The sequence below is a fragment of the Pezoporus flaviventris genome, unplaced genomic scaffold, assembly GCF_033815535.1.
Source record: "Pezoporus flaviventris isolate CSIRO_AGI_PZ_B2104156 unplaced genomic scaffold, CSIRO_AGI_Pfla_v1 ptg000035l, whole genome shotgun sequence".
Lineage (NCBI taxonomy): Eukaryota > Metazoa > Chordata > Aves > Psittaciformes > Psittacidae > Pezoporus > Pezoporus flaviventris.
Window position 1 is genome coordinate 3652616 of NW_026892583.1, and position 26502 is coordinate 3679117.

At 39.9% G+C, this 26502-nt stretch overlaps 1 protein-coding gene and 1 non-coding gene across 7 annotated transcripts in view; both read left to right on the plus strand.

Annotated features, from left to right (window-relative positions):
• CKAP5 (cytoskeleton associated protein 5) overlaps positions 1-26502 on the plus strand; it is a 51558-nt gene that overhangs the window by 18954 nt on the left and 6102 nt on the right. For 2 of the 6 annotated variants that reach the window (XM_061462228.1, XM_061462226.1), the window contains exons 10-43: positions 1080-1169; positions 1272-1436; positions 2231-2359; positions 3258-3440; positions 4341-4454; positions 5694-5804; positions 6920-7012; positions 7652-7837; positions 8293-8387; positions 8858-8915; positions 8996-9121; positions 9453-9592; positions 9753-9927; positions 10424-10537; positions 11920-12048; positions 12675-12869; positions 13540-13675; positions 14456-14544; positions 15296-15406; positions 15703-15828; positions 16530-16679; positions 17069-17272; positions 18482-18617; positions 19260-19453; positions 20995-21167; positions 21385-21408; positions 22294-22467; positions 22733-22853; positions 23495-23674; positions 23924-24111; positions 24513-24588; positions 25384-25572; positions 25679-25816; positions 26337-26420. In XM_061462228.1, the coding sequence (XP_061318212.1) occupies positions 1080-1169; positions 1272-1436; positions 2231-2359; positions 3258-3440; positions 4341-4454; positions 5694-5804; positions 6920-7012; positions 7652-7837; positions 8293-8387; positions 8858-8915; positions 8996-9121; positions 9453-9592; positions 9753-9927; positions 10424-10537; positions 11920-12048; positions 12675-12869; positions 13540-13675; positions 14456-14544; positions 15296-15406; positions 15703-15828; positions 16530-16679; positions 17069-17272; positions 18482-18617; positions 19260-19453; positions 20995-21167; positions 21385-21408; positions 22294-22467; positions 22733-22853; positions 23495-23674; positions 23924-24111; positions 24513-24588; positions 25384-25572; positions 25679-25816; positions 26337-26420 (4596 nt within the window). The remainder of the gene's footprint in view (positions 1-1079; positions 1170-1271; positions 1437-2230; positions 2360-3257; positions 3441-4340; positions 4455-5693; positions 5805-6919; positions 7013-7651; positions 7838-8292; positions 8388-8857; positions 8916-8995; positions 9122-9452; positions 9593-9752; positions 9928-10423; positions 10538-11919; positions 12049-12674; positions 12870-13539; positions 13676-14455; positions 14545-15295; positions 15407-15702; positions 15829-16529; positions 16680-17068; positions 17273-18481; positions 18618-19259; positions 19454-20994; positions 21168-21384; positions 21409-22293; positions 22468-22732; positions 22854-23494; positions 23675-23923; positions 24112-24512; positions 24589-25383; positions 25573-25678; positions 25817-26336; positions 26421-26502) is intronic. The other 4 variants (XM_061462229.1, XM_061462230.1, XM_061462231.1 and 1 more) reach the window with 4 other exon arrangements.
• Positions 22899-23008, plus strand: LOC133274031 (small nucleolar RNA SNORD67). The gene has a single exon (XR_009745000.1). It is a non-coding gene; the product is annotated as a small nucleolar RNA SNORD67 (small nucleolar RNA).

Here is a 26502-nt window from a genome sequence, read left to right on the forward strand (position 1 = left end):
AGGGATGGAGCATTCACAAGTTCTTTGGCCAACCCATTCCAGTGCCTCACCACCCTCACAGTAAAGAACTTCTTCCTTATATCCAATCTAAACTTTCCCTGTTTAAGTTTTAACCCATTACCCCTTGTCCTATCACTACAGTCCCTAATGAAGAGTCCCTCCCCAGCATCCTTATAAGGCCCCTTTTAGATCCTGGAAGGCTGCTATGAGGTCTCCACGCAGCCTTCTCTTCTCCAGGCTGAACAGCCCCAACTTTCTCAGCCTGTGTTCATACAGGAGGTGCTCCAGTCCCCTGATCATCCTTTTGGCCTCCTCTGGACTTGTTCCAACAGTTCCATGTCCTTTTTATGTTGAGGACACCAGAACTGCACACAATGCTCCAAGTGAGGTCTCATGAGAGCAGAGTAGAGGGGCAGGATCACCTCCTTTGACCTGCTGGTCACGCTCCTTTTGATGCAGCCCAGGATACGGTTGGCTTTCTGGGCTGTGAGCACACACTGAAGCCGGCTCATGTTCATTTTCTCATCAACCAACACCCCCAAGTCCTTCTCCACAGGGCTGCTCTGAATCTCTTCTCTGCCCAACCTGTAGCTGTGCCTGGGATTGCCCTGACCCATGTGTAGGACTTTGCAATCCCAGCTCAGGGCTGCATCAAAATGAGGGTCAAATGAGGGCTTCTTAGTGAGCCATGCTGAGTGCTGTCAGGAAGCTGGGGGAGAGGGAACAGTTTATATACCTTCTTGGATCTTTACAGTTTGATTTCTCCTTTATTGCTCTGTGTTCCAGACCAGTAGAACCAGAGTATTCATTTGGAATTCTGTGAACTTGTACATCTGCCTTTTGTTTAGCTTGGCTATGAAATTGCTCAAAAATTTATGTTTTTAATAGATTGGCTGGAATGAATCTAATACTGGACATCAGCTAGAATAAGCTAGTTCATATTGCTGTTGTGTACTCCTGGATGGTGCAGCAGTGATGTCTCCATCATTTATTTCTCTGCAAAATACCAGGGAGCAGATTATCAGATTTCCCAGTTATATTAGTAAAGAGTGGGTTGACTTTTTTTACCTTTTCCATAGGTTGTTCCAACAATCTTGGAGAAATTTAAAGAGAAGAAGCCTCAGGTAGTGCAGGCACTGCAAGAGGCCATTGATGCAATCTTTCTTACAGTAAGTAATAGTGACAATTCCCATTTCTCCATTGTCTGAGAATTGGCCTCTGTTTTTTGTTTTTTCTTACTTTACTGAAATTATCTTTATCCAACCCTGCAGACCACGTTGCAGAACATAAGTGAAGATGTGTTGGCAGTGATGGACAACAAAAACCCAACAATTAAGCAACAAACATCCCTCTTCATTGCTCGAAGCTTCCGCCACTGCACACCTTCTACTCTGCCAAAAAGCCTGTTAAAACCTTTCTGTGCTGCACTTCTCAAGGTAAAGCAGGAGGAGTTGGTACTTGTGTCATTGATTCAAGCACTGCTGTGAAACATTGGATTCTGGAAGAAAGACCTTTCCGGTGATCCGAGGACTAAAGAGTTCTTGTGTGCTGTGTAGCCATCAGTCACTTTTGACTGGTGACGAACTCAAGATGCGTAGGAACAGTTTAGTCTCTTTTTAGTTGGCTTCTCTGAAACTGAAAGCTCCCCAGTTATTATAATAGATTAAGGCAGTAATTTGCAGCTATTAAACTTCTGGGTACTGTGCCACTCCTTACAGACATCTCTAGCAAGCTGTTGCTGGAATGCTGCGTGTCTTCTGCCATGAATAAAAGAACCATCATCTGCCATTACTTTAAAGCATTTATCAGTGTAAACAATAAAATGAATACTTTTTTCTCATTGCAAATAGCCCTGTCCTTGTTATTGGAAGTATCCCTGGCTTCAAAAATGAAGATTTAAACAGGGTTGCAGAACTTTGAACTCCTTGTGAACTTTAATAGCGTGGCAGTATGTATTAAAGCTTGAATGGACACCCTTTTCTTATGCTGTGAAAGATCCAAAGATGGGAAACTGGCTGTATCTGAGAAGTAGTAGATTTTATCAGTACATAGGAATACAGAAATGAAAACCAGGCTTTTCTGCAGTGGATTATTCTGTAGATATTTGCCTTAAAAAAGGGAGGGTATTTATCCAGAAGTTTGATTTTAAGAATCTGTTTAGATATGAATTGAAGTAAATCTGTTTAGATATGAGTTGAAGTCACATGATAAGAGTTGTCTTTCTCTGCAGCATATCAATGATTCTGCTCCTGAAGTAAGAGATGCTGGGTTTGAAGCATTAGGCACTGCCTTGAAAGTGGCTGGAGAGAAAGCTGTGAATCCTTTTCTAGCAGATGTAGACAAACTAAAGCTTGATCGGGTAAGTTTATCATAAATGTTGTGACGAATGCTCCCATTATCCATTGAAGATGCATGTTAGGCTAGAGAAGACTAAAGAGGGTGCTGTAGCTGGTGACTTTGGGCACAGGGTTTTGAAAATTTCTTTACTTTGAAACTACTGATGTTACAGGGAATCTGAAAATCTTTCTTGTGAGATTATCAAGAATCTCTTGACTTCCGCTACCTAAAATGCATTAGTCTGTTAACAAACATTGCACCTTTTCATTCTTATGTAAAGAATCTCTTTGGTTCCAAGGCTGTATTATCTATGAGGTGGGTTATGAGGTTTGGTTTGGGTGTTGTTTTGGGGGTTTCTTTTGGGTGGCGGTGGTGGTGTTGGCTGTGTGGTTTTGCTTGGTTTTGAACTCTTTCTCTGCCCCTGAAAAGAGAAAAAAAAAGAAACTCTGCCTGGTTTTAAGGCACAGCCATGTGGTCTAATTCTATATTACTAGACAGGATTTGGTATTAAAGACTTACTTTCCAACCACAGAGTTTTCATGCTTTTGCATGTACAGACAGGTTTGTTGACTGAATGATGATTTTTATAATAGAACTTGCAAAGAATTAGTTTTTACATCATCTGTAAGTATTGGGGGAGTTGTCAGTCCTTTCTGTGTGTATAAATGCACTTCATTTTTAATTAGGAAAATGATTCTAGTAACACAATGATGGCTGATGCTATTGACTGTTTAACATCACTACTGTAACAAACACAAGATAACAAATACTAAGTAAATGACTACTCTGGAGAAAACATGAACAGTTTGATGTTTGAAACACTGCTGTTGAAAGACAGTTGTACATCCAATGGTGGTAGCTAAATAGCTTTTTGCTCCCCCCCCCCCCCCCCCCCCTTTTTTCTTTGTAATTGCTCTCAGATTAAAGAATGTGCTGAGAAAGTAGAACTGGTTTATGGGAAAAAGACAGGAGGAGCTGCTGAGAAAAAGGAAGGCAGGCCTGTTAGTGGAAAGACCCCTGCTCTTTCAGGGTCTGGTGGAGATAAAGAAACAAAAGATGCAGCAACCAAACCAGGACCACAGAAAAAAGCACCTGCTGTGAAGGTAAGAGATTGTCTGACAATCACAGTTGTCTGTTACTTATCAATGATCAAAGGTGGCCTGTTGAACATCTCCTTTCTCTGAGGAATTGCTGTCATTCTGTAGGTGAGCCCAACAATAGAAAGAATCTGGGACTTTCCAGGAATATATACTGGATGAAATCTCAGTTTTTAATGATACAAACTGTCTTGTTATGTCTTAATACCGGATTTTCATATGGAAATAAGTGAGAGACCAAAGGAAGCTCCAGCTCCCAGAGGAGCTGTAGATGATATGTTAGTGTGCTCTGTGGCAATAGTAGTATTTGGCTGAAGCGAATGTCTCTTATTTTAATTAGCAAGGTTACTAGTGTTGAGCATTCTCTTTGGTGTTGTTTGTAGTTTGTTACCATAAATAATTAGAAACGTTAGCCTGTGTTTCTTTCAAATGATTATTTTCATTTTCTTGAATTTACCTAAATAGCACTGTAGATGGTCTCTAATGCCCTGCTTCTCCAGGTGGGAATCCTGGAAGTAAATAGTGGATCTTATTTTCTGAATCTATTGATACTGGTAGCCCTGAAGAGAGATACCAGTTGCAAGCCTAATATTGAATCAGTATCCATAGGAGAATATATAAATGACTTAATTACTTTCTGAACCTTCACAAATACGTTCTTTCCCTTTTCATCTTTCATTGTCTTGTGTGCTATATGTGCTTTATAAAACCTAGCAGTCTGAAAGCAGCATATGAATTCAATAAGCTCTAGCAGAAAACTATTTCTTTGCAGCTGTAATGGTACTAGAGAGAGAAGTATTTTTTGACATTAGAATGTAGAAGTGTGAGGAAAAACATCTGTTCTTTTGGTATCTGATGAGCTAGACATCTCTTTGGTCTTTGCTAACTTGTCTATTTCCTTTCTAGTCTGGGGGCCCACCCAAGAAAAGCAAACCAGCAGGTGCTGCAGGTGTGGTTGGTGCTGGGGCTAAAGGCAAGAAGGGTCCTGAGACCAAAGAAATATTTGAGGCAGAGCTCTCGGTGAGTACTCTGCTAATTCTATGAGATACAAAGTCCTCTCTCTAAGAAGCTTCGGTTAATCAGGTCAGGTATTCAGATACAGATTCTTTCACTGAAGTTGGGTAGCTTTTTGTTAGGACAAGGGCAAAAATTATATTGAAATAAATGGCATTCCTAACTGGTAAAATTGATGCTTACTATGTTCCAATAAGTACAGTTGTTCTTCAGGCTGCTGTTGGTACCAGGCTGTGTTAAGACAGTAAACAATTATGCTAATATAGAAGGGTATGTCCTGTTGTTCCTGAACTAGGAACAGATGAAAAAAGTAACAATATAAATGCTTTAGGATGCATGATTTCCTGAAGGTATTTGCTTCAGTATACAGTATTCTGGAGTTTACATTGAAATCTGAATTTCAGATGAAGTAGTAATTCAGTGAGCTAATGCAAGTTTATTCCATGCTGTTTGTATTAAGTTATACTTCAAGAAGATGATTGATTTCTGCATGATAATTGAGCATCTACCTATCTTCTTGATAGGGAGCTAGGTAAAATAAGCTCAGACACTAACGAAGTTTAGAGCTATGCCATATTTATCTGCAGGTTTTGACTGTCAGTTCCCTCTGGGGTGTTGCTTAGAACTAATGCTTTCCATTATGTATCCAGTTTATATTGCGAGTTATACAGTGGAAAATGACTATGTGCTTCCTGAATGTGGTGTAGACACCTGTGAAACAAGGGTAGTTTTAATCACTTTTCATATGCTAAAAAGCATTAATTCTTCATTTTGCTAAAATGGATGCAAAAGATGGGTCTTCTCCCATCCACCCTCATCAACTAGTGATTCATTGCTATGAATTCAGAGTTCTTGCACATTTTAGGTTTCCTCTGCTTGATTCTATAAATAAGTAGTGGCTACTTGAGTATTGTTTACTCTCTGCACAACATACCATGCTTTTTGGGGATTACTTTTCTGTTGCAGTACAATTTAGCAGCTTCTTAAATTCATATTTTCCTAAATTCCTGTAGAATCTATGTATGTTAAACTATAGTTCATATATGAACTATATACTTCCTAAAGTAATGTAAAAACTAGATATATGAGCCATACAAAATATTTAAACCTGCAACAGCAAACTCTCACGTTTTCTAAATACAGCACAATGCAAGAGTCATTGCAGTATATTACCTGTCCTTAAGGCTGCTGCCCCCCTCTGAAGGGATACAGTGGGGTACTGACATTGTTCTGATCTGTCTGCAGATAGAAGTATGTGAAGAAAAAGCTGCTGCCGTTCTTCCAGCTTCTTGTATCCAGCAGTTAGACAGTGGTAACTGGAAAGAGAGGCTTGCCTGCATGGAGGAGTTTCAGAAGGTAAGTGTGTATCAGTGGATAAGAAGAGAGGCAGGTAGGGAAAGGGAGTAGTGATGTCAGCAATTCAGATGGATTAAATAATACTTGCAAAAGACAAATGGTTTACATGGTTTAAATTAGCTCTTACTCCATAACAATTAAGTAAGTCTTTTATTCTAACGTAGATAGTTATGCTTTATTAAAAATGTTTGTATGTGGATTGAGAATGCATGATGGGGGTTGTTTAAACACCAAGTAGCTCAAAAGCTTAGTCTCGGAGACAACTAGGTTTAAACAGAATGTTTTGCAGTGACTGGGCAAAACCAGCTGCAAGTAAGTCCCTGCCGATTGCATGTTAGGCAGCAATTGATTATGCTACTGAAAATTTGTTTGGCAAATAACTGATGTTTGAAGATACAATACCTGCAGTCTTCTCAGCTGGTAGCGAGTGCTTCATGTAGTCACAAACAAAAAAGTATCATGTGTTGCTCGGTGTGAAGCCTGGCTTTCTTCCCATGGTATCCATCATAAGACCTTTGAGAGTTCACAAGGGGCATCAACTGTCAATGTACAAATAAGTTGGTACCGCTACACCATTATAATTGTGACTGAGTTTTAATATATTAATGGAAAAGGTGATTGGCTGAAGTGCTGCTGCGGGAGCCAGCTTTGCTCAAATGTAAGGAAGTTTCAGTGGAATGGCTAAGCCTAGTAATAAGTAAAACAGTAATTTAGATTACATTCAGGCTTTGTCATGTAATCAGCATTCTAATGTGAAGGGAGCACAATATAAGGCTTTTTTGAGGGGGGTGGATGTTCTTTTTATTGTGCTGCTTTGGTTTTTAGTTTGTGCTGTTCACAGGGCTGGAATGGTGAATAGTGGTTTTACGGACTTATTAAAGAACCTAGAAAGTATAGTGGTATGAATGCTATAGTTCAAACCTTATCTCACTACCTGCAAAATGGGCTCCTTGTGAAAGAGGGTCCTGCAGTAAGGCTTTTCAGGTCAATTCTTTTGCTGAGTATTTCTGCAACTTAGGTCAGTATTAAGAAAATACAGGACAGTTGGGGTAACTTCGTGTTTTAGGTTTTGTATCACTTGTGACCCACTGGCTAACTTCATGTTTATCCTTTAGGCTGTTGAGCTTATGGAGAGAAGTGAAATGCCTTGCCAAGCACTGGTAAGAATGCTGGCCAAGAAACCTGGCTGGAAGGAAACAAATTTTCAGGTAATGCATTATCCTTCAGTAATTAACGGTCTGTATTTGTGCTTAATGTAAGCTGTGCTTCCAGCTAAAAGGCTTTAAGTACATTTATTATGTCAGTGATGACAGTCCCAGCACCCTGACCACAGCTGTATTTATAGTCAATGAGAATATAAATTCTGAAATTAGATTTGATTTCTGCTCATAGTTGAGACAACGTTTGAAGATAGCTAGATGTAGATGTATGTCTGTACAGGTGTGCAGCTATATGTATCTGTATATCTAAGTTCTAATATAGATAATGGCTGCCCAGTATTATTGATTGTATATGTATATATCTATACATACATGTATTTGTGTGTATAGACACAATTTGTGTAATCACACAAAACCATAAATGTACAGGTGTGTGTATAAAAATATGTATTTGTGTACATAAATGTTGTTTGTGTGAATCCAGTTCTGTTTTCAAGTGTATATATACATTTGTGTGGATAAACAAATGTCTGTGTGTGTGTATGCACAATACATATATTTATTTTTTATACATCTATAAATACATAGAAGAAAAAAATTTTTATATCTATAAATACATAGAAGAAAAAACTTGGTGTAACATACACAAAGGCATTACTAACTTCCTTGCCGTTATGGTCATTCCAGGTGATGCAGATGAAACTGCATATAGTTGCATTGATTGCACAGAAAGGAAACTTCTCCAAAACTTCAGCCCAGGTTGTGCTGGATGGTCTTGTAGACAAGGTCGGTGATGTGAAATGTGGGAGTAATGCAAAAGAAGCCATGACAGCAATAGCAGAGGCATGTCAGTTGCCATGGACTGCTGAGCAGGTGAGTGAGCAGCAAAGGTATTATTCCGGTAAATAAAGCCAGAAATATGTGGGGTGTTCTTTCAGTCTGAGTAGTAAATCCTAAATCCTTGATTTTTGTCTATTGCCTGGAAGCGATTGGTTTGCTCTCAAGATACCACCTAAGGCAGAAGATAAATACAAGTTCTTCCAAAAGAGGAAGTAACAAGTAGTAAATAAGTATTTGGCTGAAATACTGCCAAAACAGGCACACATCCATAATGAAGGTATATCTCTGGCTGCCTTGAAGTACTACAGGAATTTCTGTTTAGCTTCACTTGCAGTTGTATTCTGCTACAGTGACACATGTTTTTCCTTGTCTGCTTCTGTTTACTTGCAATGTCCTGTGTTTTTTTTGCAGGCATCTTCACTCCTTTGCTACCATGCTTTGTTACCTGGTTTGTCAGTGAAAATTTACTGAACTGTCTTCTGTTACAGGTTGTGGCTACAGCTTTCTCTCAAAAGAATCCTAAAAACCAGTCAGAAACCTTGAACTGGCTTTCAAATGCCATTAAGGAGTTTGGCTTTTCTGGGTATGTCTTTTAAGTAAACTAAGAGAAACTTGAATGAAAATGTTTCTAAGCTAGGACTAAGAATTTGTTCTCTGTAGAACTGGCCTGAAGAGGAGGGGTGGCTGCAAGTACAGCTGAACTCTTGTTCCTTACTCTAGCTCTGAGTGCTCTTCTAGCTTTAAATGTGTAAGGATAAGGTGCTATTACTATGAGGTGCTTTACTCATTACTCAGCCTTCTCTGAAAAGCATTTTTGTTACTTTATATACTATAGGAGTGTGCTGGGCAAGGAGCTCTGGTACTGCATGGCTGCTGTTCCTGTTCTGTGTGAATACACCTGGAACCTAGGTGGATCACTGTATTTTACAGACATTTTCCTGTTGTCATTATAGCATTCTTTGATATAAATTATATTTATTGAATTGATTTTTGTACTAGGCTGATCTCCAGATTCTGTGTGTTTTACTTATGGGAGATATCTTTTTCCTACAGACTGAATGTCAAAGCTTTCATCAGTAACGTGAAGACAGCTCTTGCTGCTACTAACCCAGTGAGTACATTTAGAATTTTGAACCTGAATTATTATCAGTCCTGAATTTGAAGACTGAATGCTTTTATCCTCTCTTGCAGGCTGTAAGGACTTCTGCCATTACCCTGCTGGGAGTCATGTATCTTTATGTGGGACCTCCTTTGCGAATGTTCTTTGAGGATGAGAAGCCAGCTCTTCTCTCCCAGATAGATGCAGAATTTGAAAAGGTACAATGTGTAGCTCTCTTACTACTAAGTATCACTAAAACAACTTGGAAACTTCAGTAGCTGTGATCTGTAGTAATATTGTGCTCTAACCTGTGTTTTTATAAGTAAACCAGATTTCTTAAGACATCTCACCAAAGCAGCTGCAAACTCACTATGTCTGGCTATGCCAATGGTCACTTTTCTCATGGCAAACTTCAAGTTTCTGGTTTTGTTTGAACAGCAGAATGTTTAAAAGTCTGTTGCCCTGACAGCGCATTCATATCATGCAAGTGTTTTCATTTTTAATGTCAAATACTGTAAAACAACTGTTTCTGATTTGTGTTGCTTGCAGATGCAAGGGCAGACAGCACCAGCCCCAACTCGTGGGATTTCCAGGAATAGTGTGGCAGGAGGTGGGGACGATGCTGAGGAGGAGGAACAGGAGGATGTTGGGAATGATGTTGTGGATCTCTTGCCAAGAACAGATATTGGGTAAGTTTGGTTTCTACAAACTGAAGACATACTTCCATTGCAATTCAAAAGTCCTTGTTTATAAACAGTTTCTCAGCAGAGATCTGTAGTGTTAAAGCACTACAACACTACAAGACACTAAAAGTAAGAAAACGGGCTTTTTACCTTTTTTCTCTTACAGCGAGAAGATCACAGCTGAATTGGTGTCTAAGATTGGGGACAAGAACTGGAAGATCAGAAAGGAAGGTCTAGATGAAGTGACAAGCATAATAAATGATGCTAAGTTCATACAACCAAACATAGGAGAACTTCCAGCTGCTTTAAAGGGTCGTCTCAATGACTCCAATAAAATCTTGGTATGTTATTCAAAATCCTATTTCAGCTGTTTCCAGCTTAGAGCTTAAAACAAACTATTCATGACTTCTAAATCTTGCTTATTGCTCACTCTATTACAATGTCATGAAATCAACAGCTGGAAAACAATGAACTGTGTCTTTCTTGATCATTATATATCTGCCTATTTATAAAATACTTGCCTTTGTCTTTGCTTTGTGTTAAAAGGCCTAAAAAATACCAAACCAACCAAACAAGCTTAAATAATTGCTCTGCTTGTGACAAAGGTGTCCCTTGTTTGAAGATATTCTTAGTTAAATTTTATTTTATTTAGAATATAGAAATAATTTAGAACTATCTAAATAGAATATCTCCTTGTGTGGTGAGTTTGAAGTGTGGCATAGATACCATTGAGCAGGCATTCTAAAGTAAAAGCCTACCTATAGAGCAGTGTTACTTTTCCCCATATAACTTGGAGTTCTGGAGTATTTTAGTCAAAGCCTTTTTGTTTCTGTGCAGGTGCAACAAACCCTGAGCATTCTTCAGCAGCTGGCAACAGCAATGGGCCCCAATATCAAACAGCATGTGAAAAATCTGGGCATTCCTGTCATTACAGTCCTAGGAGACAGTAAGGTAGGAACTCGACAAGTTCACTTTGCTTTTTACCACTCGCTGAGCTATGCTTGAGAATAACTATTGCTGTTTGGACTCACTTTTTCAGAGGTGGATGTGGATGGTAGTTAAAACTTCTTTGGAGTCTTAAAAATGTCTTTGAAAGGTTCTTGCCTAAATGACAACTTATGACCCAAATACAAATGTCTGTCTGAACTATATTCTGCTTGAGATGTATTCTCCTGCTTGTAAATAAACCCAGTCTGTGGCATAATTCAGCTTTTAAATGAAATGTGGTGATTTTATGCGTACTTCTAAATATACTGTGTTAGATGCTAATCAGGTTTGCAAGTTGCTTGTGGAAGTTCTGTTCTTTCAGCATATCAGCATGGATTCCAGTGTACATTCTTGTGTTTGTCACTGTGTGGGAGGCCTGTAGGTAGAAACAGGACACTCACAACTGCCACTGAAGTTAGTATAATATCATTGTTGAGCTTGTCAAGATGTTGTGTCAAAATCAAAGCTTAGGACCATGGGAAAGAGCTATTTGAAGCAATTGGGCAAGGAGGCTGCTTCTTGTTTAGACATGCCTGGATGTTCCCTTTGCCTTTAGAATTAATCCATGTTAAAGCAAAGTGAGTCTGTGTTGCATGATCAGCTTGCCTCAGAAATTCAGCCCACAGGAGAGAATCATATGTATGGAGTCATATCTGTACTAATAATATTTTGAAGAACTGTGGTTATTAATCATAGAATCAGCTTGCTTGGAGAAGACCTTTAAGATCATCAAGTCCAACCAGTATTAAGTATTCTATGTGACTTCCCATAATGTCAAAAAAGGCTGTTGTTCCAAATTTTCCTTGAGGGGGGGAAAAAACCCACTAAAGATGGAAATTAATAGGAGTTAGAGGGGGCACCCCTGCTCCTGACTTGACTTTTTGCTTGTGTGTGTCTTAAATAAGAGTGCCCTAATAACAGACTTCATAACCCACTTGCCTTCGTTTATGAATGTGCTAAGTCTATTTTAAGCACTACATAAATCACTTAACTGTAGTCTTGAGCCTGGTTGAGAGGAGATTCTCAAAATTCTTACCAATGACTGGCAGCAGAAATGAAGTGCTTGTTAAGATATGCTTTGTCCCTCTTTATTAAACTTGCCTATTATAAATAATGATAGGTAAGTATAAATGCTAAATTTGGTGATTTCTGCAGCTGGTACCATCATTAAAACTAAATTCTTCTGAACTGTAGACCTCTCAGGCAGTGAATAAAAACAGATTTCAAAGCCTGTAATGTAGAAGCTTTTGCTTTTTGTGGGAAGGATGTGAAACTATTGCCTCTTCTGTTGTAATCTTCTGACCCCTCTTTAGGATTATTCTTCTTAAACCTTGTTCTTGCTGCAGAATAACGTTCGTGCTGCTGCACTGGCAACTGTGAATGCGTGGGCTGAACAAACTGGCATGAAAGAGTGGTTGGAAGGGGAAGACCTGTCTGAGGAGCTCAAAAAGGAAAATCCTTTCCTAAGACAAGAGGTAGGCTTCTGTTACATAAACTTACGTGTGTTTAATGAAAACCTTACTTGCTATGGACCGTGTTTATCTATGCAGGCTGAAGTGACACGATGCTGCCATTATATGAGTGAACAGGTGGCTGTGTCCTCATACTGACATAAATTTTAGACCTCAATGCTAATTACAAGCTTTCTTCCTGCATGGTAGCTGTCATGCAGTTCCCAATGCCTCTGAAATGAAACTTTCATCTGTTTTGATGAATATTTCAAGAGCTAGGGTGTTTTCCTTCAAATTAACCATATAGTAATGAAGACCAGAACTGGAGGCATTAATATGTTTGATGCTTATAAAGTACAGCTGGAATTCTGATGTGCTTTTCAAAAGGAAGAAACAGTCTGTGCAGCCTTAAGAGACCAGGCTCCAAATTTGAAGATAGCTGTGTATTGACATATTGTACTTCATTTTTAATTTTCTTTCATTGCTGACATGAAAGTTGATGTTGGTTAAGAGTATTTGTCTGAACAAAGGTTGGACTTGGTTTTTTTCCTACTTCAAGCTATCTGAAGGACTACTATTCAGGCTCTGGTGGCCTAACAGCACACTGGGAGTGCTGCTTCCAAAGCTTTTAAACTTAAACTTCCTTTCAGCTTCTTGGTTGGCTGGCTGAGAAGTTGCCTACCCTCCGCTCTGTTCCTTCTGATCTACTCTTGTGTGTGCCTCACCTCTATTCCTGCCTCGAAGATCGAAATGGGGACGTGCGTAAAAAAGCTCAGGATGCCCTGCCTTTCTTCATGATGCACCTTGGCTTTGAGAAGATGGCAAAAGCCACGAGCAAGCTGAAGGTATTTCTGTCACTAAGATTAAATAATGTGACCTTGGATGAGTAGATATTAAGTCGCATTCACAGTCTAATGATACACTGTCTTGAGTCATGTAAGCTTGTCTGCATTGATTATTTTCAGTGAGGGGGACTAAAAATAGTGGCAGGAGGCTGTGAGTTGGAGCTTTCTTTGCTTTAGAAAGACTGCTGCCACAACCCCAGGTTTGTCACTTCAGGAGTTTGACATTTATTCATTCTGCTTTTCCCAAAATGCCTATCTGCAGGTAGCTTTCTTACCAGTTACTGATCAACTCTATACCTTTGAACACGTGCTTTAAGGTGGTTTTTAGCAATTTGGTGTGTTTTATGAACCCTTGAGTACTGAATCACTGTTGGGGGATTGCATTAATGTTGTAGGACTGCTCAGCTAGAACTGGTTGCTGGTTCATCTGTTTCCCATAGGTCTTGCAGAAGAGACTTAATGGATCTTAATGGTTTCTTGGAACAGAAATATCTGAAAACATTGGTACATTAAGATTAAAGGTCCTGGAAGATGCTAAACAGAAAATAGCTTGTGTCACACTACTTCAGTGTTTCTTGTCTATGGCATGTTCTCTTCTATGTATTAGTAATCACTCTCGCTAACCTTTGCAAATTCATCACTTTGTTTTTCTCCTCCTGTTGTTCTCTAGCCAACTTCCAAAGACCAGGTACTGGCCATGCTTGAGAAAGCCAAAGCCAACATGCCAGCCAAACCAGCTGCTCCTGCTAAGGCATCTTGCAGAGGGGCAGGGGGTACGGCTCCAGCCAAATTCCAACCTGCATCAGGTAACTGCTCTTGCATTCTGGGACGTGACTGAGAACAGGGTGGGTTTTGAAGCTTTTTGGTGTGGCATGCCAGAGGAAGAAACATACTTAGGATAATTCAACATAGTTATGAATTCAGCATAGTTATGGTTACAAATAGCTGTGTAACCTAGTGAGTGCTGTCTGCAGTTCTGGTCTTACTTGCAGTTGAGTCAGCTTCCAGTGTAGGAGGGTTTTTACTTTCCACACAACCATCTGTCAGCTGCTCTTTGGAAATATCAGCTTGGTATTGAAACTAAAACCCATGGACTAAAGGGCTTGAGGCTTGATTTGTTTTTTTTCTTTTTCTGTAATAATCTGATTTTAACATAACATTTAAAACATTCACTGTGGGACTACCAGAATGCCGGTGCTGATGCAAAAGAGGGTACCAGGATAGCAGGATTGAGGGACAGATGATTTGAAGAAGCAATCCTGCCTTATCTCTGGTGGGGCTAACTTGCCTGCTCAAACGGGTATAAACACAGCTCTAGGCATTAGATACACACACATCCCCCAGGACAGTGTATGTGTGTGCATTTTAAATCATTTTGGTAATAAATCTGCTAACATCTTAATTATTAGAACTTTACATGCGAACATGGAATTTGAGGAACTTTTCATGTGTCTAAAATCCTCAGACATTTATGTTATAAACTGTTCATGGATACAGTTTGCATATCTTCTGTGTTCTAAGAATGAAAAACTGTGCTGACCTAAAATGGTCTTGTTGCTTATTTGAAATGGGTCTTGTTTTTCCAGCATTGGCTGAAGATTCAGGGTCCAGTTCTGCAGAATCAAAACCTGATCCCAAAAGAGCAAAAGCAGGAGGAGCTTCCTCCAAAGCTAAGGTATGTTAATTTCTTTTGCTTATAAAATCAGTTCTGTGAGGTGAATATCTGTAATTCATTAATATGTTGCAGGTAAGAGTACAGCCCTTGCTAGGGACTGCTTTTACTGAGAATCTTTATGCTTATCTGAGTTCTGAAATGACAAGTGTTGCCATAGAGTCTGTGTTGTCAAAAATACAGTCTTGTGAGCAGCTGAGTCTATTCTAAATCTGCTTGCCCCCCTTGATTTCATGCTGTTGAGGATTCATTCTTACCATTGCGGTTCCAGTGTTACACTTTGAACAGTAATTTTGAACCTCTGTATCAAGAGAAAATAATCTCTCCTTTACAGTATGAAGGATAAAACATTCCTAGTCATCAGTGCAAAAAGGGAAGGAAGATGCTTAAAAGCATCATAATCTCAACTGGTTAACTTGAATTTGTGGTTAGTGTTTTTTCTGGTTTGTGTTATTGGTATTTTTGCTATTAATTTTCAAGTTTGTCCTATGCGTATAACTAAAAAACCCCAAATACGGTCCCATTGCCTCCATTCTCTGTGGTAATGCTGCAGCAAGAGTATTTGATGTAGGTCCAGATTCATGGCAGGAATGAATGGAACAAATCTTGAAGGATGTTGTAGATTTGTCTAAGTTGATTATATGAAGTCAAAGCTCTAATGCTGTAGTTAATTCCTTTGCTGTGAACACATGGAAAGGTTTGGAATGGTAAACAGCTGTCTAACAACAAAGCCTTTTCTGTGGCTTATTTACAGCAGTCAGGTGTTAGTAGCAGTATGTCCAAGGGCAATACCAGCCTGTCCAAAGCTAATACAAGTTTCAGCAAAGGCAGTACCAGTCTGACAAAGAGCAGATCTATCAAACAGGTACCACACTGGGTTTTAGGGATGTGGGTGGGTGAGTAGTGCACTGGTTGAGAGTGGTGTGTCCTATTTCACAGGGTACTACTGCACACACTGTCATGGGTATTGCTTCCACAGCAGCTGAGCACATACTTCTAAAATCCTAGTCAACTTTATTCTTCCAGCTTCTCTCTGGCTCTTGTACAATGGGCTGCACTTGTACACATAGGCAGCATGAGTTTGGCTGGTATCTAATGCTTGCAAGTGCTGGGGCTGAGGCATGTGTCTTGTGTTGCCTGTTAATGCCTTGCTTTTTTCAGGGTGTACAGGGGAAGAAAGTGCTAAGCAAGCCTACTTTGAAGGAAGATGATGATAAATCGGGTCCTATTTTCATCATAGTCCCAAATGGGAAGGAACAGAGGATGAAAGATGAGAAAGGTCTGAAGGTGAGAAAAACCTGAATGTATTCACAAGTTTTGAAGGAGTAATTTTATCACATTCTGCTTTTTAATTTACAATTAAACATGCTATGGCATGACAGTGCTAGTCTGTATAGCCATCCCTTGTATTGACTACCTAGTTCTTTAGTTGACTTTCACAGGTCAACACCTGGTTTACTGTGGTGTTTCTCTTCTGGTTCACAATTTTTGTGCATTTATGCAATCTCATAAAAAGCCAAAGGTCTCTTTACAACTTTCAAGAGATGGTCTTCAGTTGTGAAGCATCATCAAGGTTTTACCTGAAAACTGTTCACTAATTTTGGACTGCTAGTATATATTGTAAATGTTTTAATGTACTTATTTTGAACAACCCCACTTGCCAAGCTTGCTTTTTGTAGGGAAATTCTCTTACTTAAAGCATGCATGTTATTTGTAACTTGCTGTAGCAAATAGGTATATTTATAGCTTGAAAACAGCCACTTTAATTGTTAAAAACTAAGAAAATGGCCTAAAGATAACTGTTCTAAGTAGAGAAAAGCTTCCATGTAAGCCAAGGTGAGCAAACGCCACTGACTTTTCCTATTACTTGATAATGAGAAGAGTTTGAAAATATATTCTAAAGCAGAATTGAAAGGGATACAATTTGTAGGTTCTTTCAAGAAGAGTAAGTATTGCTTGCTTTAAGTTCCAAATGCTGCCTTTTACAGGTGTTAAAGTGGAATTTCACTACTCCCCGTGATGAATATATTGACCAGCTAAAAACTCAGATGTCCAGTTGTGTGGCTAAATGGCTACAGGATGAAATGTTTCATGCAGACTTTCAGCACCACAACAAAGCACTGGCTGTTATGATTGAGGTGAGTTTTGGGTCTGTGGTAGTAGATGATGTTGTATAGAATTAATCTCTTCTATGAAAGGTCATGCTTCAATTAAAATTGGACAGGAATACCATGAGGAGCCAGGGGCCATTGTTCTGTGAAGTCGAATCCTTAACCTAAATAGAAATAATTTTCAGAAGAATGAAGAAATTTGTATTATGATGGTTTCTTGGGAGAAGGGAAAACATCCCCACTGGAGACTTCTCTTACACTTTCAGAAAGCTGTAAGTTAAAAGTGAGCACTTACAGCTCTAGGAATCAACCAGTAAATGTAGACATCAGGCATAGCACTTCCTTCTTCTGTTCTTTTGTTGAATAGTGTGTTTCCTTTTGCACAACCTCCTATTTTGTTTTGTATTTTCTTCAAGCACTTGGAAAATGAAAAAGATGGAGTCATCAGCTGCCTGGATCTGATATTAAAATGGCTTACCCTGAGGTTCTTTGATACCAACACAAGCGTTTTGATGAAAGCACTTGAATACCTTAAGCTGCTTTTCAATTTGCTGAGTCAAGAGGAGTATCACCTTACTGAGAATGAAGCATCCTCCTTCATCCCATATCTTATCCTAAAGGTACAGTTTACTGTACAGAAACTAACCTTATTTTTCACGAGGAATATAGCAGGATACCATCACATGATGTAGAATGTTAAATACATTGGGAAGGGAGTTAAAACCAGTTGGCAGCTGGTCACAAGTGGTGTTCCTGAGGGCTCAATATTAGGGCCAATTCTGTTTATTGATGATCTGGATGAGGGGATCAAATGCACCCTCAGTAAGTTTGCAGATGGCACCAAGCTGTGCAGCAGTGTTAATGTGCTGCAGGGTAGGAATGATCTGTAGAGGAATCGGGACAGGCTGGACTGATGGGCTGAAGCCAGCTGTGTGAGGTTTAACAAGGCAAAGTGCCAGGTCCCACACTTGGGTCACAACAGCCCCATGCAACACTACAGGCTTGTGGAAGAGCAGCTGGAAAGCTGCCTGGTGGGAAAGGACCTGGGGGTGCTGGTCAGGAGCTAGCTTGTGCCCAGGAAGCCAAGGCCAACTGCATCCTGGCCTGTATCAGAAATAGTCTAACCAGCAGGGCCAGGGAAACAATCATCCCCCTTTATTTGGTACATTGTATTTGGTGAGGCCATACCTTAAATACTACGTTCAGTTCTGGGCTGCTCACTACAAGAAAGACACTTTGGTCTGGAGTGGGTCCAAAGAAAGGCAACAATGCTGGTGAAGGGTCTAGAGAAACAAGTCTTACGAGGAATGGCTGAAGGAACTGGAGTTGTTTATCCTGGAAAAAAATGAGGGTCAGGGGAGACTTTATTGCTCTATTACTACCTGGAAGGAGGTTATAGTGATGTGGGTGTCAATCTGCCAAGTAACAAGTAAGTAGGATGGGAGGAAATGGCCTCAGCTTGTACCGAGGAGTTTTTGGTTGGATGTTAGGAAAAAGTTTCTCACCAAAAGGGTTGTCAAGCATTGGAACAGGCTGCACAAGAAAGTGGTTGAATCACTGTCCTTAGGAGTATTTAAACAACTTGTAGATGTGGCACTTGGGGACCTGGTTTAGTAGTGAACTTGGTAGTGTTAGGTTAAAAGTTACACTTCCTCCTAAGGGTCTTTTCCAACCTAAATGATTCTCTGATTCTACATTGCATATTTGCTTTTAAAAGCTGTTTTAGAGGACTTTTGCGTTGAGAATAATTCTGCCTTTCCTCGCGTTATTTGGGCAAATGTGTAGTATCATGAGACTAATTTTTCCCCTTTTTTTGATTTTCCCACTAGGTAGGAGAACCGAAAGATGTTATCCGCAGGGATGTCCGTGCCATCCTGAACAGGATGTGTCTCATCTATCCAGCCAGCAAGATGTTCACTTTCATCATGGAGGGGACAAAATCCAAAAACTCAAAACAGCGTGCAGGTGGGAACTGGGCAATTACAGAGTATATCATCTTGCTTTTGGGTGTCTTTGTACCTTCCAAAGATGAGCAATTCAGCATTAAGGTAGTCTCCCTTGAGTAGGCTTGTTATCCTAGTGAAACAGTATTGGGTTGAACGGTGACAGTAGTATTGTCCAGGTGGCTGAGGGAATCAGTTAATCTGATAAAGACTTCAGAAATAAATGTCTTTACACTGTATATCTTACTTTCATTATAGAAATTATTTGGTGTCTATAGCTCAAACAACTTCTTAGTCACCTTGAAAATATCTTATCCTGGTATAACCAGAAAGGTAATTACATACTGAATGGAGCATTGCAAGCTTACCAGCTGTCACAACTTCACCTACATGTGAAGTTAACTGTAATGTTGCTCATGTGGTAATGGGAAATATTTGAAAGGTAGAGAGATGACTGACAGCTTTGACATGCTACCTATGTAAAGTAGTCTGAACCATTAGTTTACTATTCACTGCATAAGTCATCTGGAGTACATCTGTCATCAACACCATGGTTGATGCTTCTCTACAAATGTTCAAGTTGTGCAAGCGACACAAAAACTGGGAGGGTTCTTTTCCCAGCAGCTTTATACTTGAAAGTGCGCATGTAATTTTCTTATTCCAGAATGCCTGGAAGAGCTTGGATGTCTGGTTGAATCTTATGGCATGAATGTATGCCAGCCAACTCCAGGGAAAGCCTTAAAAGAAATGGCGACTCATATTGGTGATAGGGACAACACTGTGCGTAATGCTGCACTGAACACCATCGTGACTGTCTACAACGTTCATGGTGACCAAGTGTTCAAGCTTATTGGAAATGTGAGTGTAACTGGACATAATCTTATATTTGTTATTTTTCAAGTCCTTATACTTTTGGAGGGAATTAGCACTGTTTTGCTTGTGGTTGGTTGTGTAACATCTTGCTGTTGGTGTTGAGCACTTGCTTTATAGTCAGTTGTATGGATAACTAACTTGGTCAAATAAGGCAGTTACTTGGGCTCTGTTGAGTACTTGGCTCTTTTATGCTCATCTCCACCAGTTACTTTGCGGTTGAAGTTTGGTAAGTTTAGCTTGTTTGCTTTATCTTCCTGCACTGTGATGCTAAAGGTCTGTGTCAGTACTGTGTTGCTTTGGATTTTACTGCTGCTTTGTTCTCTGGAAATCATACTTGGCCGTGTCATCTAAAGTAGAGTGAAAGTTTAAGGTGGCAAAACTCACTTTCTGGTCTCCAGCAGTGGCAAGCTATTTGGCTGCGTCTACAGTTTACCTTGCATAACATTATGTATACTGAGTTCTAACCTGAATTAAGGGCTGCTAGGCCATTTTTTCCTGTTCTCTTCTCTGCATTTGAGCTCTCAATGTTTCTAGCAGCACTGAAACTGATTGGAGTGTGATAGATACATTAATGCCTGTATGACTTCTTGTGTTGTTGGGTTTGGGTTTTTTTCCCCTTTTTCTTTCCAACTTCCTGAAATGTTGGATTTCATTGACCCATTTTCTCTGGCAGCCATCCCCATGAGAATTAATGTTGCATTTTCATTAACATTTTAGCTTCCTATCTTACTTTAACTATTGTTCAGAGAGCAGTCTGTCCCCTCCTTAGTAATGCATAATCCATTTGCTTTTCAATTTTCAAGGTTAAAGAAAGAATCGTAGCACCTGAACTATTCAGCTCTTTCTAACTACGGCTTTCTGAGCTTCAGCATGGTCCATCCACTCTTAAAATGTATTGCTTTTCAAGACAGTTTCCAAATCATAGGGATCTTGGAGAGTGCTTCCCACAGAATTGTTATGGCTGGCTTTGTTCAAATGCAGTTACTAGTAACCCTTGGTTCTGTAAGGCAGATAAATGATTTGTCTTGCTGCATGAGTTTGAATGTGTAATTGGCCGTCTTTGTGTTCAGTTCAAATTAGGAGTACATAGAATAGGTCAGTTATTAGAAGGACTTGGGCTTCTGTGGCTGGGTCCATAGTGTTAAAGCATTGCTTGGGCTCAAATAGGGATATAGAAAGGTTGGGGGGGTTTCTTTGTTTAGGTTTTGCAACAATGCAAGCAACTATTATAAACACATGATAGCACTGTAGCTTGAAGAGTATTTTTTTTCTTGGAAATTATGTGGGCTAGAAATAGCTGCATTCATTGTTACAGCTTGTCAATACAGGTTAATCAGCTCCTTGAGGTAGCATCTGGCAGTCCAGAATGGCCCTATTAGTTTGCTGCTAGATGGTGGAACTCGCAGCTCCTACCTTCAGTATTAGAGATCTTCAGTCTGCAGTTATAAGTGGTATACCTCCTGTAGGTGACCCAGACATCTAAAACCTATGCAACTCAAGTTGAGTGAAAGCATTGTGTGTTGTAGCTTTCTGAGAAAGACATGAGCATGCTGGAAGAGAGAATAAAACGTTCAGCCAAGAGACCATCGGCTGCTCCAGTGAGACAGGCAGAGGAGAAACCTCTACGTGCTCAAAACATCAGCACTAATGCCAGCATGCTGCGGAAGGGACCAGCTGAGGACATGTCCTCCAAACTCAAGTACGTATTGATACATCGTGGTCTGCAGCCTGTATAGTGTATGTGCTACTCTCATGTCTGGCGATGTTCTTTCAGTTCTTGTGTCATCATCTTTGCATGTTGTGGAAATTGGCCAAATAATATAAGAAACAAAATGTCTGAAATTTTTTTTGTCTTGTCTGTCTTGAAATCTTTCTAAATGGTCTTGTGCCTTTTTTCACTGCTTCTCCATGGACAGAATTATGTATCGCACTTATAGGATGTAAGTACTGCCCACGAACTCCTTGGTAGCAAGGCTCTTCTATCATTCCATTTCTATGCTAGTCATCCCTTCCTGACCGTGACAGGTTTACAGTGGCCAGTTCTACATTATTTATAGGTCTCTGACTTAAACCAAAACTATGTTTCTGTCAAAGGTGGCTATAGACCAAACTGCAGGCAGACGTGGCACTTCCATGTTAAGCAACTGTTTAGGAATACTGTGAGAATTTGCTGTGCTGCATTAAACTTGGTATTGATTGAACCCTGGTTTTAAATTGTCAGGACAGACATAAAGCACAGAACTGGGTGAGCATGTGTGAACTGTAGAGCCTGTGGCAACAGTACCAGATATAAAAAGCTCAAACTGTATTCCTTGCCGCTGCTCACTGTCTTAGAATGAAAGTTCCTGTTGAGAACTACGTATTGGAGTATTTCATTGAGGAAAAACCTACTATGCAGCACAAGTCATGTGGGCTGCTGAGAGTCCCAAGTTCAGATGAGCTTGCAAGGTTGCATATGCGTCCTATCCATCATTTAAAAAGAAAAAACCACTTTTGAGCACTATATTCCATTGATACCTACCCTAGTAATCTAAAATAGTATCTCTCAGAATGAACCAGTGCACACCTAACACAGATGCAGGAGGTCTTGTGATGGGTTATAAGAGAAACTAGGAAGGCCAAGTAGCTAGCAGTTGCTCATCTGGCCTACAAAACCTTGTTTTACTAATGGCAAGAGGAAGGGCAAAGGGGGCTATGTTAGAGGGTTTGAGTGAAATCAGAAGTCCAGAATCTATGCTATTCAGAGAGATTTAGGGCTAACAGGGACGCTAGTGCCCTTGCCTCTTGTGTGTATGTAATAAACACCTCTCTCCTGGTTTCTGTAGCCAAAATCGCAACATGGGTGGGCATTCGGAGACAGCACATACGGTTCCACGGGAGTTTCAGCTGGATCTTGATGAGATTGAAAATGACAATGGTACTGTCAGATGTGAGATGCCAGCACTTGTACAGCACAAACTAGATGACATCTTTGAGCCAGTCTTGATTCCTGAGCCAAAGTAAGTCTAGTTTGAGTTCTCCTTATGCGTTTGTATAGTGAAAGGATCTTGCGTTTGTATAGTGAAAGGATCTTGCATTTGTAAATACAGCATCGGTGTCTTTAACAAGTAGTGCAATAGACATGTTAAATTATTCCTCCTTGAGTATCCTCTGTGAAGAATGAAATACTTTTATCTCTAAACCAATATTGAAATATAGAAGTTTAATGTGAATTGGAGCCATCCCTCCAGAGAGTAATGAATCCTCTTTTCTTCAACTGTTTAGGATCCGGGCTGTATCCCCACACTTCGATGACATGCACAGTAACACAGCTTCTACTATCAACTTTGTCATTTCCCAAGTAGCTAGTGGTGATATAAATACAAGCATCCAGGCTCTGGCACAGGTAAGTGAAGTAAAATAGCAACTGATCACAGTGTACTAAACCATCTGCGAGGGTGATGAGTTGCACTGTGGTGGAGCAATCGTGTCGGGTGACATGGACTCTGCTCAGAACTCCCTGATGACAAAACTAAGTGCACAGGGGCCATCTGACTCGCTTTAGCAATAGAAATTCCACGTGGATGATGTAGAATAGGCTGTTAACACACAAGCATTAAGGAAAAAAAATGAAAAAGCCAGTTATTTCAGTGCGACTTGACTATTAAATGCTAACTGTTTTGTGGATCCTGAGCAAATGATTTGTCTTGCCTCATAGCTTTTATACTTTTCTAGGATAGCTTTAACTTCTTAGAAGTATTCTATCCAGGAGATTTCATAAAGCTGTTAATTCCAGAATTCATCCTGCAACATTTTGTTTTCATTTGCGTATGAGATAGGATTGGAATTCTCTAAAAGATCATTAATTGGTTGTAATGGGATTAGCAATAGAAGTCTGGCTATGGATTTTAAGTGAAAGCTTAGAATAAAAGTGCCTTGTCAAACGGAGTTGTCAGAGACTTTCTATAGATAAGTCTTTCTTTAAATCACAGTTATTTTGCACTGTTTGCATTCTGTTGACTTGGATATTTTGTTTTTAAATCTTAGATTGATGAGGTTCTCAGACAGGAAGACAAAGCAGAAGCAATGTCTGGCCACATTGACCAATTCCTAATAGCTACGTTCATGCAGCTTCGGCTAATCTACAACACGCATATGGCAGATGAGAAGCTTGACAAAGATGAGATAGTCAAACTTTACAGCTGTATTATTGGGAGCATGATCTCGGTAAGGCTTTGACCTAAGTGTTAAGGTGAAGAGGGAGTGGGGAAGGGAAGAAGGTCTGTTTGCTTATACAGAATAGAGCCACTCTTAACCCATCACACTTTAATATTAAGCTCTAATATTCCTTACACCTTGAGTGCTGAGCTGTATACTTTAGGGGACAAAGGGGATGTCAAATGGTTTGACAGTGTAGTTTAAAGGAATGGCTGTATTAAAGCAGGAAAAGCTCCTAATATTTTCTTCAATTTGTAGCTATTTCAGATCGAGAGTCTCGCTCGAGAAGCCTCCACTGGTGTGCTGAAGGATCTAATGCATGGTCTTATTACATTAATGCTGGATTCTCGGCTTGAAGACCTTGAGGAGGGTGAGCAGGTCATCCGATCAGTCAACCTACTGGTAGTGAAAGTCCTGGAGAAGTCTGACCAGACCAACATCTTGAGGTATGTAATAAAAATTGGGTGATTACTGCTTCTCTTCACCCATTCTTGTGTGTTCCCTGAATGGTAAAGTTTTTGTTAGCCATTCTGTAGGCAAAGAATGATGTTTAGAATAGTTCAGCCAGTTAATGAAGAATTACCACCAGTGGTGATCAGAATGTGACTGCACAATCTGCACAGCTGGAGGCAGGCTAAGCGAACCAGCTTAGGATGATTCTGTATGCTTTGTAATTCAGCAGACTGCCTCTTAACTCTTGTAGTGTTCTAGAATGATAAAGAGCTCATTCACACCATGACTAACCCCAGTCTCTGCTGTCGTATTCTGGGGTCGGGTGGGGGGAAATGGCATCTTTCTGTGCATAGCACTTTTACCTTTGTAACTATTATAAATTTATTCCTTCTAGTGCTCTGCTGGTTTTGCTCCAAGACAGCCTGCTAGCAACAGCCAGCTCTCCTAAGTTTTCAGAGCTTGTCATGAAGGTGAGCCTGTAGTAGAGGTTTTGAAGTTAGGTGATTTATGTGAATTAGCTTGGCTGAAACAACAGATACGTATTAAAATAAAGAAATTGGTGACCATAACTTGAAATATTTCTGAACTCTTATAATCTTACAATTAGATGTTGCATATAGTGATGTCATGTATGCCAGGAGGGGAGCTTTACACCTGCTAGTAGCTTATAAAAGCTCGTGTGTACTAATACAAACTCCATACAGAGGTGTGTGGTCACCTGGTGGGCTTATTTGCTTAAGCACAGCACTGTACCATGGATTCAAACAGTCCCAGGCTGGAGCCAGCTTGTATTATGCTATTGCTAAGGATAGGCAGAGAAAACATGCAAATGTCTGCATTCAAGGCATGGGTATGATCTTGTTTTATAGTACAACACCCTTTTGTAACTGGCATCTTTTAAAGACAACTTAGGTGTTCTTAGTGAGGTTAAACCTAAAGAAGAAATATGTGCGTGTGTGACTGTACATAGCATATATGCATTATCTGCTGAAATTTCTTCATGCAAAGCATTCGGTCTTCATATACTGGTAGAGAAGTCAGCATTACTTTTATACATCAGCTCTGAAGAAGGATCTGGGTATGTCCAGCTAGTTACAAAGAGAAAGCACATACTAATACAAATGTAGGTTGAGCAGACAAGTATGGTGTGTGCCTGAATGTAGTAGCGGAGTGAAATGGCTCGAAGATAGTTTTGTACAATCTCTTTATATAGTTAAATACTTCTTCCTTGAGTTGTCTCACTTTAATTCACTCTCTTGTTCCAGTGTCTGTGGAGAATGGTGCGTTTGCTTCCGGAAACCATTAATAGTATCAACCTGGATCGGATTCTACTGGATATCCACATCTTCATGAAGGTCTTCCCCAAAGAGAAGCTGAAGCAATGTAAGAGTGAGTTTCCTATAAGGACACTGAAGACTCTGCTTCACACTCTGTGCAAGTTAAAAGGGCCCAAGGTCAGAGCAGTCACTAGTCTGTCTACTTTTGAACTGGATTCTTATGCAGTCTCTAAAGGTTTTCCTTCTGTTCTTCCTTAAATTATTCCCTTTTTTCTCATTTTAGATCTTGGATCATTTAACAATGATAGACAACAAAAATGAGTCTGAGCTGGAGGCTCACTTGTGTAGAGTAGTGAAACACTCCATGGACCAGAGTGGAAACAAAGCTGATAAGGATACAGAAAAGGGAGCTTCTCGCATAGTAAGTAATGAAATATGTTGGTAGGGAGGGGGAATGTAAGGCAGGTTAAGGTTTTTGTGATTGTGAAATATGAACTAGTAATTGCCTTTCTGGCATCCAGCTAATGTTGGAAACGTTCTTCTAGTTTTGCTTTCGTTTATGGCTGCTTTGGCAACTTGCAGCGTGTCTTTGTTATTACCTGAATGTTCCATGCATATCCCAGGATGAAGTATTCTCCAGGATATTCAGGTGTGCAGCATAGGTTTTATGCTGCCTGATACTGCATTTGATCTACTAAAAGCTAACCATACCCAAAACAGGCTTTAAACACTGACTTTTCAGGAGTCCTAGAGCTTAATGATATTCTTGCTCTCATTCTGTGTAAATGGTGGTTAGGTAAAACTCTTAACTGCTTCCAGGTTTTCTTCATCTTCAAAGCTCTGTATCCAGCTAGCAGGTCTGAGGACATTGTAGTTCTGTCTAATTTCCTCTCATTTTATTCACTTTGTTTTACAAGCGTCCTTTGATTTCCTTTATTTAGGAGGAAAAGGCTTCAAAGGCCAAAGTGAATGATATTTTGGCAGAAATATTTAAGAAGATTGGCTCCAAGGAGAACACAAAGGAGGTAAGTGCTCCCTTCCTGCAAGGCGGAAAGCATGATACATTAGAATGGTGGATGCAGCAGTTGTAGTAACGCACAGGAACTC